Source organism: Nanorana parkeri, unplaced genomic scaffold (assembly GCF_000935625.1).
Source record: "Nanorana parkeri isolate BGI_ZX_2015 unplaced genomic scaffold, ASM93562v1 scaffold1044, whole genome shotgun sequence".
In the NCBI taxonomy this organism is placed as follows: domain Eukaryota; kingdom Metazoa; phylum Chordata; class Amphibia; order Anura; family Dicroglossidae; genus Nanorana; species Nanorana parkeri.
This window is the reverse complement of record NW_017307312.1, coordinates 71,042-89,767: the sequence shown is the minus strand read 5'-3', so window position 1 is coordinate 89,767 and position 18,726 is coordinate 71,042. Positions and strand designations below refer to the sequence as shown.

General features: G+C 42.5%; 1 protein-coding gene across 1 annotated transcript in view; it reads right to left on the bottom strand.

Moving 5' to 3' along the window:
* CTTNBP2NL (CTTNBP2 N-terminal like) overlaps positions 1–18,726 on the bottom strand; it is a 91,751-nt gene that overhangs the window by 34,545 nt on the left and 38,480 nt on the right. Inside the window, exon 2 of the mRNA XM_018567414.1 lies at positions 7,490–7,597. Within this exon, the coding sequence (XP_018422916.1) occupies positions 7,490–7,588 (99 nt within the window). The 5' untranslated portion in view covers positions 7,589–7,597. The remainder of the gene's footprint in view (positions 1–7,489; positions 7,598–18,726) is intronic.

Here is an 18,726-nt window from a genome sequence, read left to right as displayed (position 1 = left end):
TATAGTACAGAGCTTATTAGGGCTCGTGCACTATTAAAACAGGGTGCCAGGTAGCCAATGCTCCTTTAAATTTACAGCTGGTGCCGAACTTTTGAAGTTTAATCAAGTTGTTGTCAATGAAGGTGGTGCCTAAAAAAACCCCCCAAAACTGCTGGCTCCTGGATTGGACAGACTGGCTCTTGAATTTAAAGTGACATTAAACCCTCAGATTTTTTTAACATAAAACAATACTGTAATGTGTGCCTTACTGTAATCCATGGTAGTTCCCTTTTCTTTGCTGCTCTTCCTTTTAAATCTGTATCTGTTCTCATGCTGGGCAGAACTTCTGTTTTGCAGCAGACTGCCTTGTCTCTGAAATGGATACACGGTGTCTGTGTATAGGTTTGCAACCTGAGCCAGCACTACAGGAAGAGGCACTCAGCTGCAAAGGGAAGTTCTCCCCAAGCATGAGAAGATATGAGGATTTAAAAGGAAGAGCAGCAAAGAGAAGGGAACTACCATGGATTACAGTAAGGCGCACATTACAGTATTGGTTTATGTAAAAAAATCTGAGGGTTTAATGTCACTTTAATATTAATCTGCCCACCTCTGTATTAAAATACGTCCATGTATGCTAAATCTGTCTAGCCCCCAAAATGAATTTATGCTGATATGTGCATTTACACACATATGTGTATAAATCATGCCGGTAAGCAGGTTCTGGGTAATTCTTTCTAACCCTGAATGATGCTCTAAAATACAAATCTAAATCCCACAATGTGCACTGACACATTGGCTGAAATATCACTGCGTTCAGAGGCATAACCCCCCCCACCAAAAAAAAAAGAAGTTAATTGCCAATGTGCATGAGTCGTTAAAATAAATCTTGCTGGGAAAATATCTTATTTATCAGATTGCATCTAGAATTTGATCAAATGTACCTTTTATTAAAGTATCATAGTTTCTTGGACGTATTGGTATAGTATGTAATATACAATTAGGATAAGGCATTATAATATTTAAACAGTCGTCAAGCGAGCATACTAAAAAGTACATGCAAAGTGGTGGCCCCTACTAGATTATTCGGGTAAAACATGCCCAGGATCTCCCAAATCTTAAATCCACACTGAACTTCTGCACAGAAAAGTCTACATACTAGCACAGAAAGGCCACATTTGGCAGTTTTGCATGGAAAAGGCAGACAAAGGCACCTCAGTTTTGCTAAACTGGCCTTTGTGGCTTTCACTGGTGTTATTTCACTTCTGCTGCCGGCCACAACTCCAGATGCTGATGAAATCATTGCCTAGCACACTAAACACTTCCTATTCTGTGGCTGCTTCAGTCTATTCCCCCCTCCTCCTTAGCTTGTGCTGGGGAGTTCATCAAAAAAATAAAAGAACTCTAAACGCTTCCATCACTGTAACAGTGTGTATACGCACCCGGTGTGTACCCGAGAATAAAACACTGATTTAGCATATGCCATTTTCATGTTTTGTACAATTGTACATACACACACAGATGCGAACACTTAATATATACATAAATACACACACACTAAGGCCCCATCCACATGGCCATTCTGCGGCAGGAATCCCAGGTGCCCTGTTGAGATGTGGCTGCTATATCCATTGAAATAAATGATAGGGTGACAGCGGCCGCATCTGTCAGTGGCAATCCACATGTAATGGTACAAGGTGTGATTACATGCAGTTTTGGAGTACTAGGTACGACTACATGCAAAATGCATCTTCTATCAGATGTGGCTGCTGTCACCTAGTCATTAACTTCAGTGTGATTCTTGCCCCAGGAATCTGTAGTTCCTTGTCCCAAGAAGTCCTGCCGCAGGAATCCATAGGTTCTTGTCCCTGGGAGTCCTGTCCCAGGAATCTGTAGGTTCTTGTCCCAAGGAGTCCTGTCGCAGGAATCCGTATAGTCTTGGCACTGGGAGTCCTGCCCCAGGAAGACGTAAGTTCTTATCCCTGGGAGTCCTGCCACAGGAATCCATAGGTTCTTGTTCCTGTGAGTCCTGCCCCAGGAATCTGTAGGTTCTTTTTGCAGATATGGCATCTCTCAGCCAGATGCAGTTTTACAGACTGATCAGTCTCTGCTCTTTCCTCCTGTCAGCACATGATAATGCAGGATCCCTGCCTGTCCCCAAGTACTGCATCACCCCCTCCCAGTCTAAAAGCTGGCTGTAGAGGCTGAAATCATGGCAAATTTATGTAATGAGGCTAATTAAAAAAAAACAAAAACTGACTGGAGCACAGATTCAATCAGTGATTGAAAAGACATGCAACAACTCAATAATACAAAAATTGTTAGTGATGAAAGGATTCATGCACATGACCATAGAAAAGCTGCGTTTATATCTGTACAACATTTTTATCTTTATTATATGGTTTTCTATGGGTCCAGGCACACATTGAGCGAAGATGAGTAAATTTGTGCTGCGTTCAAACTTGTAGAATCAAAATACAGTAAACTTACAGTTATCCAGCACTCACAAGGATCAGTAGATGCAGAATAACTGTAGAGTCCGATTGAGAGTTAATAGTAACTCTCAAGAAAGCAATACCCCCGCAAATTGCAATAGCTTATAGCAGGCTGACTATTGAAACCCCACCCGCTGAGCAGAGAAGCAGACCTGAGAGAGAAAGGTCTCTCTCATGTCCACTCCTCTGCTCAGTGGGCGGGTACAACAGTCAGTCTGCTATTGGCTATGGCAATTTGAAATAACCAACAGCAGGCTGGCTATTGCTCCCTATTGTTTACATTCTGGTGCCGACTGCGGAATCTAGCAAGATGTAAACAAAGAATTTCATTTGTAAGTAAATAAATGTAGTTGCTAATTACATTTTTTAGTGTGCACCAAGCAATGGATAGTTTTTTGTAGTGTACACCAAGCAACCGACCATTTAGGCAAGTACGCATAAACAGGTATTAATGCATGAACATGCGTATTTAAATATGCACATAAACTAAATGGAATAAAAGGAATAAAAGTAGAATTTTACACCTCAACATACTGTACAGATATTTACGCGTCTAAACGCAAGCACTTTAAGAATCATTTCATGCCTTTTGTACGCAGGAGCTTTCTGCCAGCAAGATCCTGCACTGATGATCAGTAATTTTATTAGGGCCGTGTGCATGGGGATATAAAGTACTACTCCAGGCAAAAAAAAATAAAAAATCCTTGCAGTGGATCCCCTTCCCCCTGCAAGGGTTACATGTTTGGCAAGTCTGGGGGGGACAGGAATAAGGAGTAATACTTACTGTATTCCATGCTCTGGCAAGCTCCCTCCATCCGTACAACCGTTCGAGAAGCCTCCTAAGGAGCTTTTAGTCGCGGTCGCACTCACCTACCCCGCGTACAATGAGGAGGCCAAGGGACCGCCCGCAGCTGGAAATGTCAGGGTAAAGAGAAAAGCGCCAAAGCCTTCCAGATTGGGGGCGGGTGGTAAGGCAAGCAATATCTCTTCTTCTTGTACCCTCCTAGACCTAACAAGCATTTAACCCTTGCCGTAGGGAGGGCCCCACTGCAAGTGTTTTTTGCTGGAGTAGGGCTTTAATCTTCCATTACGTCATCTGTATATTTCCACACAGGTCAAGTCATTGTAATTGCATATAATCAGGCAATGGTAAACTTGTATGAATTTAAAATATTTCCAGAGGCCAAATTTAAAAACAAGCATTCATGTAGAGCCTACGGAGTAAATAACCAACAACCGGCAGCTGTAGAAATGGTCTTGGCAGAAAGTGTCTTGAGACTCACTATGACGAGTCGCAGCACAGGACAAAAACAAACTCCGTTTCTAACAAGTGGATTTAAATATTTACTGCACTGAGCCCTTATTAAGGCATTTAAATCAGCTCAGAGGTTTAATCTTGGCACACAAGTCTTTCTGCATGCCGCTAAAGAGCTCAGACCTTGGCTGCGATTCTCCAAATCGCCCATATTGGAAAGTAAAATCCTTGAGCAGCATGCTGAGAACATGTGGATAGGTCATCTTCAATGGGAAGTAAACTAAAGGATAAAAAATTAGGAGGTACATATTTTATATCTTAAAGCTGCAGATTCAGCTAATCCAGAGGGAAATTTACCATCAATTTAAATTTGAAATTTACCATGATAAATTTAAGCAGCAATTTAGATTTTGCACTTATCACTTTAATATTGATAGTATATGTTTAAAAGTGTGGAATTAATACAGGATATCTAGTCATCTGAAGAGGAAATGATTTTTAAACTGGAAGGATAGGAAGCAATGTGACAGCATTAATCACTGGAAGAGAGGTCACACAGAACAGCTCAGCAGCTTGCGTGATAGGGTAAGTAAATAGTAAGAGAAATGACAGATCAAGGTCAACTCAGTGTCCTGTCACTAATCAGGAAGCGCAATAATAAAGAAGTTCAGCAAGGAATGTACAGATCCACCCAGTTCGGTCGTTTGATGAAAACAAAGGAGAGATCTTCAGTGTAAAGTTCTGTTCTCAAATCTAGAACTTGGGAAACTGAAGAAAAGAAAAGTGGGCATTTTCTAATAGAAGGAAGTAGAGTTGGTGGACACTTACTGGGACCAAGCAAGTTAAAAAAGAAAGTCTATTTTTGCCTGACGCTTTAGCCCTCCAAAGCCACCGTTGTGTGTGTACGGGTGTTGGTACCCAAGCCCCTCTAACCTCCTATGCATTATAAACCTGGACAGAACTGGTATTGGTTATGTCCTACATTGTTCACAAATAGGACAGTTCCCAAGCTGGTTTTCAGTTGTTATGATAACAGGGGACTTGGTGTATGTGGGCCACAGGTTCATAATGCCCCAAATATTAGTTGTGTATGTGCCCCCACACTCATGGACAGTTTGTTCCTGCCCCCAGCTTTACCCTGGACACTTCCTTGAATACCTGCTTGTACTTGTGCTGACTCCTGAAGAATTAAAAAAAGAGACTATTTTTGAATAAGGTATTGTAAGGCTACATTCGCACAGGCTATTCTGTGATTTCTGTGGCAAAAACCTATGGATTCTTGAGGCAGGAATCCCAAGTGTTCCTGTTCCACTGTGCTCGTTCATATAAATGGCAGGGTGACAGCGGCCACATCTATTAGCGACAGTCTGCATGTCATTGTACATGGAACAATTGCATATGGTTCTGGATAGAGGAAGGTCTTTGGATGCATCTATCCTGCGTGAATCATCTATCCCCGAACTTCAGGTAATCGCCCCAGGTACGGTCACATGCTGCTGACAGATGTGGCCACGGTCACCCTGTTATTAACTTGAATGGGCACAGCAGCCGCGTCTGAACGGAGACACTTGAGGTTCCTGACGCAGGAATTCCTGAACGCAGCATAAGTCATGTGTGAAAGGGGCTTAAGGGTGCCCACACATTCCCAGCAAGGTATGATCCTGACTCAAATATTACTTTCATTTTGAGATCTCTAGTAAACAATAAACTATCATCTAAAATTCAGAAGTGTTTGTTGTCGGCAGAACAGAAGTTTTCTGTAAAGTTGTCAAAACTCTGTAAGGTTGGCAAAATCCTTTCTTCTAAGAATAAAAGGGAAGGGAAGACGTACATATATTTCTGACATCATGGTGGTTTCCTGGCAGGTATAGGAATAAGAAGACTTCTCACCATCTATTGCTTACAGTGATAAATTTGTACATGCATGTTAGATCTACAGTAGTTGCCCTTTGCATAATAATAATACCCGTGTTTCCCCGAAAATAAGACTGTCTTATATTTTATTTTTCCACGAAAAAAGACACTAGGTCTTATTTGCGGGGGATGTCTTATTTTTACCTGGCTGCAGCTGTCTGGAGCTCTCCGCTCTCTGCTCCGAGCATTGTTAATAGAGGATAGTCCCGTCAGCAGACAGTACCGGGCTGGGGGAGGAGTACTCACAGGACTGGACGAGGTCCCGGAAGGCGGCGTGCTGTTGCCGGTCCCGGTGTCGAATTTGGCGGATGATATGCCGCTTCCTTTGGGCATGTGGGCGGCGGGATCGTCAGCCGTTCTTGACATTTAAAATTTAGTTATATGTGCAGCTACCCCGAAAATAAGACCTAACGCTATCTTCAGGGATTTCTGTAATATAAGACCGACCACCGAACTAGGTCTTATTTTCAGGGTAGGTCTTATATTACAGAAATCCCTGAAGATAGCGCTAGGTCTTACTTTCGGGGAAACACGGTAATAATAATAATAATAATAATAATGTAGCTCTTGCTGCAATATACATCCATAAAAATAACCCCCAGTTAAACAACTTTTTCACAGTAAAAATAAATTACTGCTGCCCCATTCATCTGCCAGCTAGATTCAGCAGCCGGCAGAGGAATGTAAACAGCTGGGAGCAAGGGCCAGCCTGCTATTGGCTATTTCGAATTGAACTAGCAGGCTGACAATTGAACCTGCTCACTGAGGAGCGGACCTCAGGGCGAAAGTGACCCGAGAGGATCGGTGGGCGGATGCAATAGCCAGCCTGCTAGTGCAATTTGAAATAGCCAATAGCAGGTTGGCTATTGCTCCCCATTGTTTCCCATTGTTTACATTCAGCTGCCGACTGCGGAATCTAGCCACCAGCCGGCAGCAAGTAAACAAATACATTTCTTAGTAACTAAAAAAAAATAATTAGTGGCTAACAATTTTTTTTAGTGTGCACATATCTATCAAGCTACCACAAAAACATTGAGGACATATGAATGCCAGATAATGGGGAGTTTACTGTAAATAGGGATGCACCGATATTGATACTAGTATCGGTAAAGTTCCGAAACAGAGTATTTGGGCAAGTACTCGTACTTCCTGAATGGTTGGGAAGCTGGCCAATCAGGGAGCCAGGCAGCGAGTCATTATCCTTCCCCTGGCTTCCTGAGTGGCCAGAAAGCCGGTTCCATGCTTCCTCGTCACCTGGTGACGAGTCATTACATGCTGCCCGGCTTTCGGGAACTGTATTCGGCAAGTACCGGAAAAAAAAATATCAGTACTCGATACCGAAAAAACGGTATCGGTGCAATCCTAACTGTAAAGGTAAGGTTATTTACAATTACCTTACTCCTGGTCTTCTGGGGATCTCACCTAGACAAAGGGTGACCTCACTGAGTCTTCTTGCGGCATCCTGGGAAAGCTGAGGATCCAAAATCCTGTGAGAATAATGCACTCTTGCACTATGCGGGATCTGAAATCCTCAGCTTTACCAAGATCCCGCTGTGAGGCCCAGTGACATTAGCAATGGCAAGAAGGAAGCATCTGGAACCAAGTAGTAAGGTGAGTATATTTCATGCTTTCCTTTCAGCATGCTTTTTGTAAACGTGGTGGGGAGCTGCCACAAAAATGGTCAGAACTTTTTAAAACAGATGAACATAAATGGAAACATTTCTTATTTAAGGTAAATCCATAGACTGAAGTAGTACAGCAAGACTTTTCATGTCTATAATATTTATACTTGTTAGTATCTAAGGCAAATTTTGCGAGAAGAACCACTTAACAATAACACAAGGTTTACCTTTATTGCCTCAATGACAAGGTCTCTTGCTTCTAGTTCCCCTTCTAAGATGCTCAGCAGCGTCAGCAATTCTGGCTTGCTGAGTTTTTCTAGATTCATTGTGTTCCCCTAAACAAAGGAAACAGATGAGTTAGAAACCAAACATTTGGCAAGCTTCACTATCAACAGTGAAAATGGGAACTGTAGGTTAGTCATATATATATATGATAAAGGACTTTCTATCTTACCATGTAGCCTACCCTTACTGGAACTCCTAAATGTAAACATGACAGAAATTGCAATTACAAGTTTCACCTGCACTGGCTTCTTCTGGTGAAAGCTGGTATGGCATTATTAAAGTGACATTAAACCCTCAGATTTTTTAACATAAACCAATACTGTAATGTGTGCCTTACTGTAATCCATGGTTGTTTCCCTTCTCTTTGCTGCTCTTCCTTTTAAATCCTCATGTCTTCTCATACTTGGGGAGAACTTCCCTTTTCAGCTCAGGGCCTCTAAATGTCACTTTAACTATAAATTAATAGTTGACCAGAATGGGGTATTAATGCACATAAAATACACTAACTGCCCAAAAGTGGAGTTGGAGCCCCCATTGCGGCTGTGCCAACCTTCACTTCTCTAGAAAGGCTTTCCACAAGATTTTGGAGTTTGCCAGTGGAAATGTTTGCCCATTCAGTCCAAAGAGCATTTGTTACGTCAGGTACTGATGTTGGAGGAGAAGACCTGGCTCACAACTGGTGGTCCAATTCCAAAAGGTATAACTCAATCATTTGGAGAGGTGTCCACATACTTTTGGCCATACAGTGGATCAATTCTTAAGTATTTGCAGTTTTGATTGGTATGGGTCAAAAATGCAAAAGCAATCACGCTTCTTCCCGCAACTCTGAGTCTTGACAGCCACACACAGGTGGTAAACGGATCTGGATCCATCATGTATCACCTTCTGTGTGTGGCTGGTAAAATTTTGAGTTGTGGGAAGCAATGTGAGGGTGCATAGCTCCTGTGTCTCCACAGAATTACACGGGTTGCTTTCATGGTTCTTTCTGCAGCTTCTGGTGCATCAAAAAAATGGGCCTTCACACTGTATGGGGCAACACGCCCCATCTGAATGAGCCAAAGTATAAAAAAGAAAATGAAGGCAATAGAATGTTATGTAATTTCAGCATATCACCTTGTTACACTTATAAAAAGGAAAGAGGCCAACTAACCTTCTAAGATAATACTGCTTTGTGGCATCAAAAACTCAAATATAAAAGACAATATACAGCTTCCATACAGAGGGTGTACCTGTTGGACCACAGCACTACTAACCATATAGTCAGTGTCCAATTTGGACAACCATAGGACAGTTGTAAATCTGCAAATCCCTGTGTGCCCTTCCATATTACTATCCAAACCTTCGATAGCCTTTCAACTGAACATCACGAAAGGTGATGCAGAGATTTATTTATTCCGTGTTTCACTGACCATTCATCAATTTACGACAATTAGTACCATGAAGGATGACAGCGTATTGGTTGCAAGTGGAGTTTAAACATTTATGAACTTTAAACATTATGAATTTATGTTTTTTATGTTAGCAAGTTGTTTTCATGTTATTTTCCTTCTAGCCTTGAAGATTACATTCCTGATCGCTGTAAATTTCATACCTCCCATGTAAGATGCAAGTGTACAACCTGCTTTGTTTATATACATAATAGTTGCATATCCACATAGTTGCTTATATCGAGATAATGCAGACATGTATGGAATGTAGCTGCCAGTGTTTGGGCTAAGTTAAAGTATTATTTAGGTTTCTTGGGTGCATTTACAGGAAAATACCACCACTAAGATGAATTAAAACTGAACTCCAGGCAGAAATATTCTTTTTATTAACAGTTTATTTTTTACCTTTGTTTAGGATGTTAAAAATGTATTATAGACATAAGCAGCCAAAGAGTAGTCCATGAAGATAGTTTAATGATCAGGTCTCATTTCCTAGTACTTCCTTTTAGAAAGACCGATGCTGCTATTTTTCTGGCCACCGGTCATCTAAATTACCCTATATAGTTCCTTGGAATAGCGAGCAGAAACATAAATTAGCGCTCAGTCACTGTATTTGGTGATGTTCGTTGTCTCAGGCTCTAGGTCTGCCCTGTCCACTTACTATATGGTGATTGATTGACAGGCCAGGAGACTTCTGTCTATCCCTCCCAACATAATCGAACAGCTTCACTCACACGCTAGGGGGTCTCCAGGTCTACCACACCTGCATATGATGTTTACACAGGTACAATGCCTGCCCCCCAATCCTGCGCACTTTAATTCCCATTCACAACTACAATTCCCAATGCATGAAGGAAATTGTAATTTCTCCTAACTGCGCTGCACAGTGATTAGATATGAGGTTCCACTCTATTCATCGGCTGCATACCCTTTGTCTAAATGCAAGCAATGATGTTACACTGACTTATTTTTCTCTTATACGGTGAATTTAGAAAATACAGAATGAAATGCCTTTTTATTTATACGCGTAAATGGAAATAATTTTGCAAATGTACTTGTGCTCCGGAGTTCATGTACTATTTTTTGCTATTGCACCACGGAGCGGGCGTTGCAGTACCACACATTCTGGTGTGGGTGGGTCGATTGCACTGCGGGCAGGAGGCGTGGCTGCAGTGCCACTGACTTGAAATAGCACCACCACACCCCCTCTCCCCCCAGAACGCAGGGAGGCGTAATTATGTGATCAGTGCGTTTCAGCCACTAACTGTGCTGGAACGCACTGGTTGCGGTGTGAACAAGCCTTAAAAAACAAGTGTTTACAATTTCTTACCAGTCTCAATATAAACACGTGATCAGCAAATTCTTATGAAGATTAGCAATAACAAGACACTACTCGAGGAGGCCCTATATCTCACTCAGAGGTCTTCCACCGGAGTCGATGCATGACATTTTATTTTTATATGCAAACAAATTTGAAGTTGCTAGGTAAAAATCGTGTATGCATGTACACTTGCTATTCTGTGTGTTATTGGAGCATTTGGGCGAGTACGAGTACTCGCCCAAATACTCGGTATCGGCACTGATACAGATACTAGTTACGGTGCATCCCTACTATTAAGAGCCTTTGGAGATCAATAGAAGATAACAGGGGGTTTCATTTGCAAGCCAAAATACACAGAGAGCACTATAGACAGTAACAAGCAAATTATGAATAATCGTTTACCCTCAAGGGATGCCTTGCTGTCTCCTATGGAAAAGCTTTCTTCATATGAATATATGGCTCAGGTACAAGCATTTGCAGTGTGACAACCTGTTCCCAAAGCTATGGTGGCAGGTCATGTCTGGAATCTTCAAGAGCAAAGTATGCCTACAAAATGATCAACAAAACTTCTCTATAAAAGTTAAGCTGGGTGTATACTGGGTATAATATAGACTTTGTATGAATGAGAATGGACGAGAGCGAGACGCATCTCGTCAGAACATTTATTAATGCCACTGAAATTTGATTTGTTACATAGGATTGTGGAATGAATGGAGTTTTTTTGAATGAAAACAACATTCACTGGTAGAATGTATTTTGTTTGTACAAGAAAAGCTATTAGAAAATTAAAGGAATGTCCTGCAAAGACATTTTTTAGAGTGAAATTCTGCTGGTCTTTGGCCAGTTTTAGGGTCTACTCTGGAAGACCTGCACCCACAACCACCATGTTCACTCAAATGTTTATATTGCACAGCCAGAGTGTGTGTGCTCAAAGAAAGGCCTAAATTCTAACTAAAATATTTCAATTAGCGATGCACCGATGCCAGCATAAGTACTCGTCCACTGAGCATTTTTGTTATTATTTACAATTTCCCAGGGGATAATAAAGCAAAGTTGCTATATAGTTTAGAAGGGGTGTAGTTTTTGCGTAGAGTTTCATTTTTTTCAAATTGCAGTGCACCACAACGCACCTTAACATACTACCATGCCTTGTGATTCATCATGTAACAAAATATAGTGCATGCACCTTTTTAGGTGTATTAGGTAACCTATTCACATGAGGAAGGGTGTGCTCGGGTGCCATTCAACAGTGGCATGAACAGGCCCAAGGCTACGCAAATATTGTTGCTAGAGCTATAATTTATAGCGCTACAATAAAAAAATATTTAAAAGTATAATGGGGGGAATTAATTAATGTGTCACATCATTAGAGCCTCTCTGTTGTAAACTGTCCTATCCCTCATTTCTAGTGCATATAGCGACATATTTACTATCGCAGTTTAGGTTTCATTCCTAAATGCTTTCATAAGAAGAATTGTCTTAAAACTGTGGGAGGAAGTTATCAAAGCAATTGCAACAGTTTTAGCCTCTTGGATCATTTTTTTTAATGTGCAAATCTGTTTAGCCGCTCTTTTTAACATGTGCACCTGTGTGTTTATTATAACCACAATCATGAATGAACAGGAGGTGATGTAGATCACTTCCCGTTCATTCATAATTGAGGACACAGTAATCATACTCTGTCCTCAATTATTTACAAACACTCTGCAATGACTGATCACTGAGTGTTTGCCCTCGTTCTCCTTCCTGACAGCTGTCACAGGAGGCTGAGCGAGCGGTGCGGGAGGAGAGCTCAGCCTCCTCTGAGAGCGCTGGCTGTCTCCGCCCACACACCGATCTGTGACAGAAACTGAGCGGTGTGAGAGGAGAGACGCGGGCCGCTCACAGCGCTCTCCTCCCACAGCGCTCGGCCGCCTGTGACAGTTTCTCTCCTCCCCGCTGGGACACACAGCAGCGTCCAGCAGGGGGGAAAGAAAGCAGGGATGCACAGCTATATATATGCAAAAAAATGGCACTTTCGGCATTTAGCCATATGTTTTGGCGGCCGATATATCGATGTATCCCTAGTAGCAAGATAAATCTGGCACAAATATATACCATGCGGCCATATGCGAGTTCAAACACTCGCAACTGCTTATCTGTAAACTGTCGTAAGCTTGCTGGGTACCTCCTGGATGGCAGCTGAATAGTCCTGAGGCACTCAGCTGACTTGACGGTATGAATAATCTTTGTGCTCAGGAGAACTTCTAGGATGTGCGTCTGTTTCAAGGTCTTTTACTGTCGCAAATGCTGTACACAAATAGTGCGCAGTTGAAATATTATTTGAAATGTCACAAGACATGTGCAGTGAGTTGCAATCATGAATATGTTGTAAGAACACTGGGAAAAAGGTGCAAAACAGAGATAAAACTCTGCGGTTAGTTAGCATGACATTTTGGTCTTTGCGCCTAAAAATGTTGTTGCAAACGCGTTCATAAATTCCCTCATACACAAGGGTGGATTTAATGACAAAATCAAGGTTAAGTGGGTTTACATGCATAAATACATTGTAACAAAGAGTTATAAGATGAGCACAGATATCATCCTAGAGAGGACAGCTATACCCTGGGGTGTAGTATTGATAATGGGCTGCTGTATGTAATCTAAAATTAGCATTATGCTAATTACCCTTAATGACTAATATAATCCACCACCTGAGACCAGAGAGTCTTACATTTAAACCAATAAAGAGAGGGACCTTACACTTTACGCTAAGGGCTTGTTCACACGGCATCCGGATTCTGTCCTGACCAGATCTGTGCGCTTCTGCACTAAAAATGCATCCCAATGTATCCCTATGTGTTTTATGAGCTACAGTTCTCACATGTTCAGGTCTGGACAGAAAAAATACTGCATGTCACATTTTGTCCGGTCCAGAAACGCACGGACGCATCAAAAATGCAACGAAAACACACTGCAGTTCAGCTAACATACTGACAGCCCCACGGCTTAAAAAAAAAAAAAAACAACTGTCAGCGTCCGGAGCGCGGTAAAAAAACGCATAAAAAACACACTGCATGCAGAGCACCGCGTCTGCAGATCTGGACCGGAAAATTGTGTGAACAAGCCTTTAATCCAAAGCTAATCATAAAATCCTGATTCAGAGTCACTGCAAAATGGAGCATTTCGCCTATGTAGTCCATCCTTTTCAAAAAGTCAACTGTTGGCACAGTTGCTGAAAATATTGGGAGCATAGCTGCCTACTAAATTGTGTTTACCTATTTTTATTTTTTATTTTGAAACCCCCCCCCGCAACATACCCACTCCCCTACCCCGGAGATACAAATCCAGACCAAAACCCACAGGGGGTGGTCATCTAGCAATGGTATGGCAATAAAGGTAATTTTGAATGCTATCAATGCCAGGTCACATGACACTGGTTTCTATGAAATAATATGTAGGGACTGCTGTCCATCCTTCAAGATCTTCTGCACAGGCATAGACTACGTGACCAATGCCTCAGAAACATAACAGATGAATGCAGAATTACCATCAACAAACAAGGATGGCTTCTCCGTTTTCCCCTGAATTCTAAATACAAAATGAACTGAACAGGTTACTTCAAGCGATGGCTGGTAGTGGTAAGAGATAGAAGACGTATTATGATGAATAAGCCAGCAGACTACATTATGTCTACAAATATATGTTTTAGGGTTGATTTGGTTAGATCGATTGGACACCTCTGCTCTTACAGGACAGTCCTGTTTATCTCAGGATGGTAACTGAAGGTAACATACACCAACAATCAGCAGGAAGACTAAAGAGTGAGTTTGTGGGCAAAATCACAGAATGAATAACAGACAGTTAAGGAGAGACTACAGGCAGCTAGTTAAATACACTAGTGAAAAAACATTGAGGTACGATTTACACCTATGCATTAAGGGAACGTGTGCGTCACCTTGACAGACATTACATGTGTTGAAGCATGCCAACACCATTGATTTTAAATAACACTCCAATACACTAAATGCAACACACATGCATGCAACATGCTGCAGTGCATGGCAACATACCATGGTGAGCTGCAGAAAATAATTTGTGACATGTGGGATTTTGTGGCATGTGGGGACATTTGGGACTTTTGGGATCAACAACCCATTGATTTCAAGGGGCTGTCTTAATGTGACGCACATTAACGTGTGACATAACATTTGTTAATGCTCGTGCATTAATGCATCACACAAATGTAAGTAGGCCCTAAAAGTGAACAGTTTTGTCTGCAAAAGGATTTGCAGTTCTGTTCAAGTAGTCTTGGGTTTTACTTTATCACAATGTATAGCTAGACAGATGACCACCCCTAATTCCTTGTTCAGCATCATAACTCCTCAAGTCACTTCTATGTCACCAGCTTACTCCTTGGACATGATTCACCATCATCATACTTCTGGTTCATTGTTGAGCATACTGGAATAACCGTTCTCATTATGCAACAATGCAGGTTTGTGTGAATCACAGGACTGCCTGAACAGTCAGCAGCAGAACAGTTAAAGCAGCCCCCAAGCCAAGAGTATATATTTATTAAGTTGCACATCTGAGCACCATGCAATGTCTATGGCTGACCTTGAGGGCAGGTTCACACCATTTTCCGTATCAGATCTGGTAGGGGAAATGGTGTGAACCTGCCCGCAGTTCCAGTGCATTCCCGACCAGACAAAATGATGCAAACAGTATTTTTCTGGTCTGGTCTGGAACGGACTGCGCTGGCGTGAACAGAGGCCAAAAATAGCATAGGGATACATTAGGATGCATTTTGGGTATGGAAACAATCTGATCTGGAGAGGATCTGGATGTGGTGTGAATGGGCCCAAAGAGGCTTGTGTCTTTAAGATCGTGCAGTTTACCATACATTCACTCAAGACACTGACCCCATTATTCTAATCACATGAGTAGGTTATATTTTGGCATCTTTATATGCGTAAGAAATATCTTAGCACTCTCCACCGTAATGTAAAAAAAAATAAAATGCTTTTACTCACTGCTTTGGGAAGTTGGGAAATCCCCACATACTTCTATGGAACTATTTCTATTCAAAAGACCCTGAGCAGAATGCAAAGACTGGAAGGGTGCAGACAGCAAATGAATAGCTGCAAGACACAAGATTTTGCTGCACCTTAGGTATGGAGTAAAGTGTCGCTGAACGAGGATCAGCCTATTCTAATATTATATACATTTATTGGGAATTTATCCACAAATGGTGATTTTAAAAAGCCATATGTTCTAACAGACAAATCTCCGACTTTTTCTGGGAGTGTCAAAACTAGCCAGCTCAATGCTTCCAGCAGAATAAAGGGCAACACTATCAGGAGTAACATTTGGGGACTGCACCACGTATATCAGGGCTGGCCAAATCCCAGGAGCCAGGTAGCCAATGCTCCCTGAAGATAACAGCTGGCGCCTAACTTTGGAGGTTTTCTCTAGTTGTTGTCAATTAAATTGGCTCCTAAAAAAATCCTGCTGGCTTCTGGAATGGACAGACTGATCCCTGAATTCCATATTAAATTTCTCCAGCCGTGATCTAGGTGCCAGAATGCAGTTTTGGGTTTTTTTTCTTGCCATGAAGGAGTATACTTGAACTTTATTTACCCAGGTGTTGTTTTGTATATAGTATATTTACAGAATAGAGAGTGTTCAGAAACATCTGTAAAACGGTCAGTAAACTAATACTGATCCAAGAAAAGTTACATCACTAGAGCGGTTCTTCAAAAACCGCAGTAACCTGTGGACACCACAGTACAAAGTACTTTGGCTCAGACTTACTTGCACTTTATAAAAATTGTATATATTATTCAGCAATTCGAACCACAAGGAGCACAGTTTTGTCCCGGCCTTGTACGTAAACCGCTTCCTATTCAAAACACACTCAGGAAGCCCAAAGAAAAACAACCTATTGTAGCCGATAAAATATGGGAACTGATGAAATTGGCCAAAGCCTTCCTTTATACACCAAACTGCTAAAAGGAGCATTTTACAAAACTTCAGTGAGGGAATGTTAGCGCAGACAGTTTGTCTATGTAAGCCTCAAAACTATTTTTCAGCATGTTTGCCATCATGTCTCACTGTACACAGTTTTCTTTAGCAAATTGTCTTTTGTGAATCTGGTGCAATGTTTCTTACCGGAGATCCTGCCAGTAACCGCACAGCCTGTTGCCGGCTAACAATGACTCCTCATGCACACGGGCAGTTGAGCTTGTACAACGTAAATACCAGCGTATTTTCCCCTTCCAGGGAGCCGCTGGTACTGTGTACAGCCTCATATAGAAGTCAATTACTGTATGAGGTTATAAGCCAGTACTTGCTTACAGCGGTATGTGAATACCTATGTCCAGGGATTTGTGTCCGTACAAATATGCAGCAGTACACTGTATACCCACGCATAGCCATTGACTTCTATGGGAGGCTGTATACAGCACTCCTTGGAGGGGAGAAAATAAACCCGTATTTATGTTATATGTGCTCAGCCGCCCATGTGAAAAAGGCCGCTCTTTTGTGCTTAGCAGCAGGGCTGTCAGCCTGCATTTCTTTAACTGGCTCAGGTCTATCAGATAGGGAGCACATAGAGCAGGCTGGCAATCATCAGGCAGTGGATTAAAGTAGTATTAAACTTAACATCAATGCTCCTAGTCCAATCAGAGAATAGCTAGTATTCATTGGCAGCACAGTGGTTAGCAGTTCTGCCTTGCAACAGTAAGGGTCCCCGGTCACAACACCATCTGCAAGGAGCTTGCATATAATATATGTGCTTGCGTGGGTTTCCTCCCACACTCCAAAGACATGTTGGTAGGTTAATTGGCTCCTGTCTAAATCATCCCTGTGTGCATGTGAGATAGGGACCTTAGACTGTAAGCTTCATGATGGCAGGGAATAATGTGAATGTGCAACTATGTAAAGCACTTCTTAAATTGTCGGTGCTATAGAAATACCTGTAATATACAAATAATAATACTAGGCTTTCGCTGAAAGGCTGCTGAGCTAAGCAAGCAGCCCCCTGTGTTTTCACAGCAGAGGGAAAGTTGCTGAGCACAGCGCAGTACAGGACTCGGAAGATTTTACAAGATCCCTGTGGCCCTACCTGGTATAAAATATGTATACCAATGTAAGTATACATTAATATTTATACCTGGAGTTCAGCTCTTACCACTCACCGCCGTAGGCATGTGCCCCGAGTGCTTCACATACACAGATCACTAGGAAGACCAGAAGTCGTAGGTAGGAGCAGGGAAGTGGGTTGCCGCTGTTGGTCTTTCTGTGGACATAAGGACGTAGGAGAGCTCACACAAAAGGTGGCTCCACAGGACCCTGCAATATAGACAGAGCCACCTGAAAACAGGAAACAAAGAGAACATTTTCAGAGATATAAACCAATAGGCTTAGTAGATGTAAAGCCACAGGCTTACAAAGAATGGGCGAGTGGGCCCCAATTTATTTGGGCTCCCACTTTCATGGGATTGCGGCGGTTAAAGTGTATGATTGTGAGGTAAACAGGGTTAACAAACTGTTTTTTATTAAATAATAAAATAAAAAAATAAAAAAATAAAAATAATTAATTATAAATTTCCCTCATAAATTAGAGTGTGTTTCCCTTTAAGAAAAACTTACCTGGTGTTTTCGGCGGGAAAATCCCTAGCTCGTGCCGTTTCTGGAAGATTCCAGGGACTTTAGGAGGTGCGTTCCACTTTAAGACAGCTGTTGCTAGGCGGGAAAACCAAGGCTCGTGCCGTTCTAGAATTTTCTGACAGCTGCCTATAAAAGGGGACACGCAAAGACAAAGAGGCACTCGGCTGGATTTTCATCACAGCAAGCTCTTCAGAGCTATAATACCTGAGCTTAGCTGTTTTGAAATCCAGTCATGAAGACTATCGTCCGTCGGGTCCTTGAAAGGGCTGAAGCCGCCGGGGGAGAAGAATGGCTGAGGCGTTGCCTGGAAGCAGCCGAAGATGTCCAGCATTCTGCAGCGGTGGAGCCCACTGAAGCCCGTCCAGCCGTGGAAGAGGATCGAAGCAGCCCCCGGAGAATCCCGCCGAGAAGAAGCCGGCCAGTGGAGAGAAGCATGTCGCCGCTTACAGAGATGGATCCCCTGCCGCTGCTTGCGACTCAACAGGAAGAGGAAGCCAGCCGTAATGAGAGCGGAGGTAGCGAAGTCAGAGGAAGAGGCGGAGCGGGGAAGCGCATGCGCAGAAGCAGGCGGCCTTTCTCTCCTTCACCAGCGGGACCGGAAGGACCTCAGCGGCGGGGAGGAGTTTCGTCCCCTAGGCAACGAGCGGCCAATGGAAGAAGAGTGCTGGGTAGCCAATCGCGGCGCCCGGTGGGGGCAGAGGTTACCGGAGGTCAGAGAGCGCTTCCGGGACGGCGCTCAGCAGGAAGAAGTGGCCAAGCGGTTCCACACAACGATGGA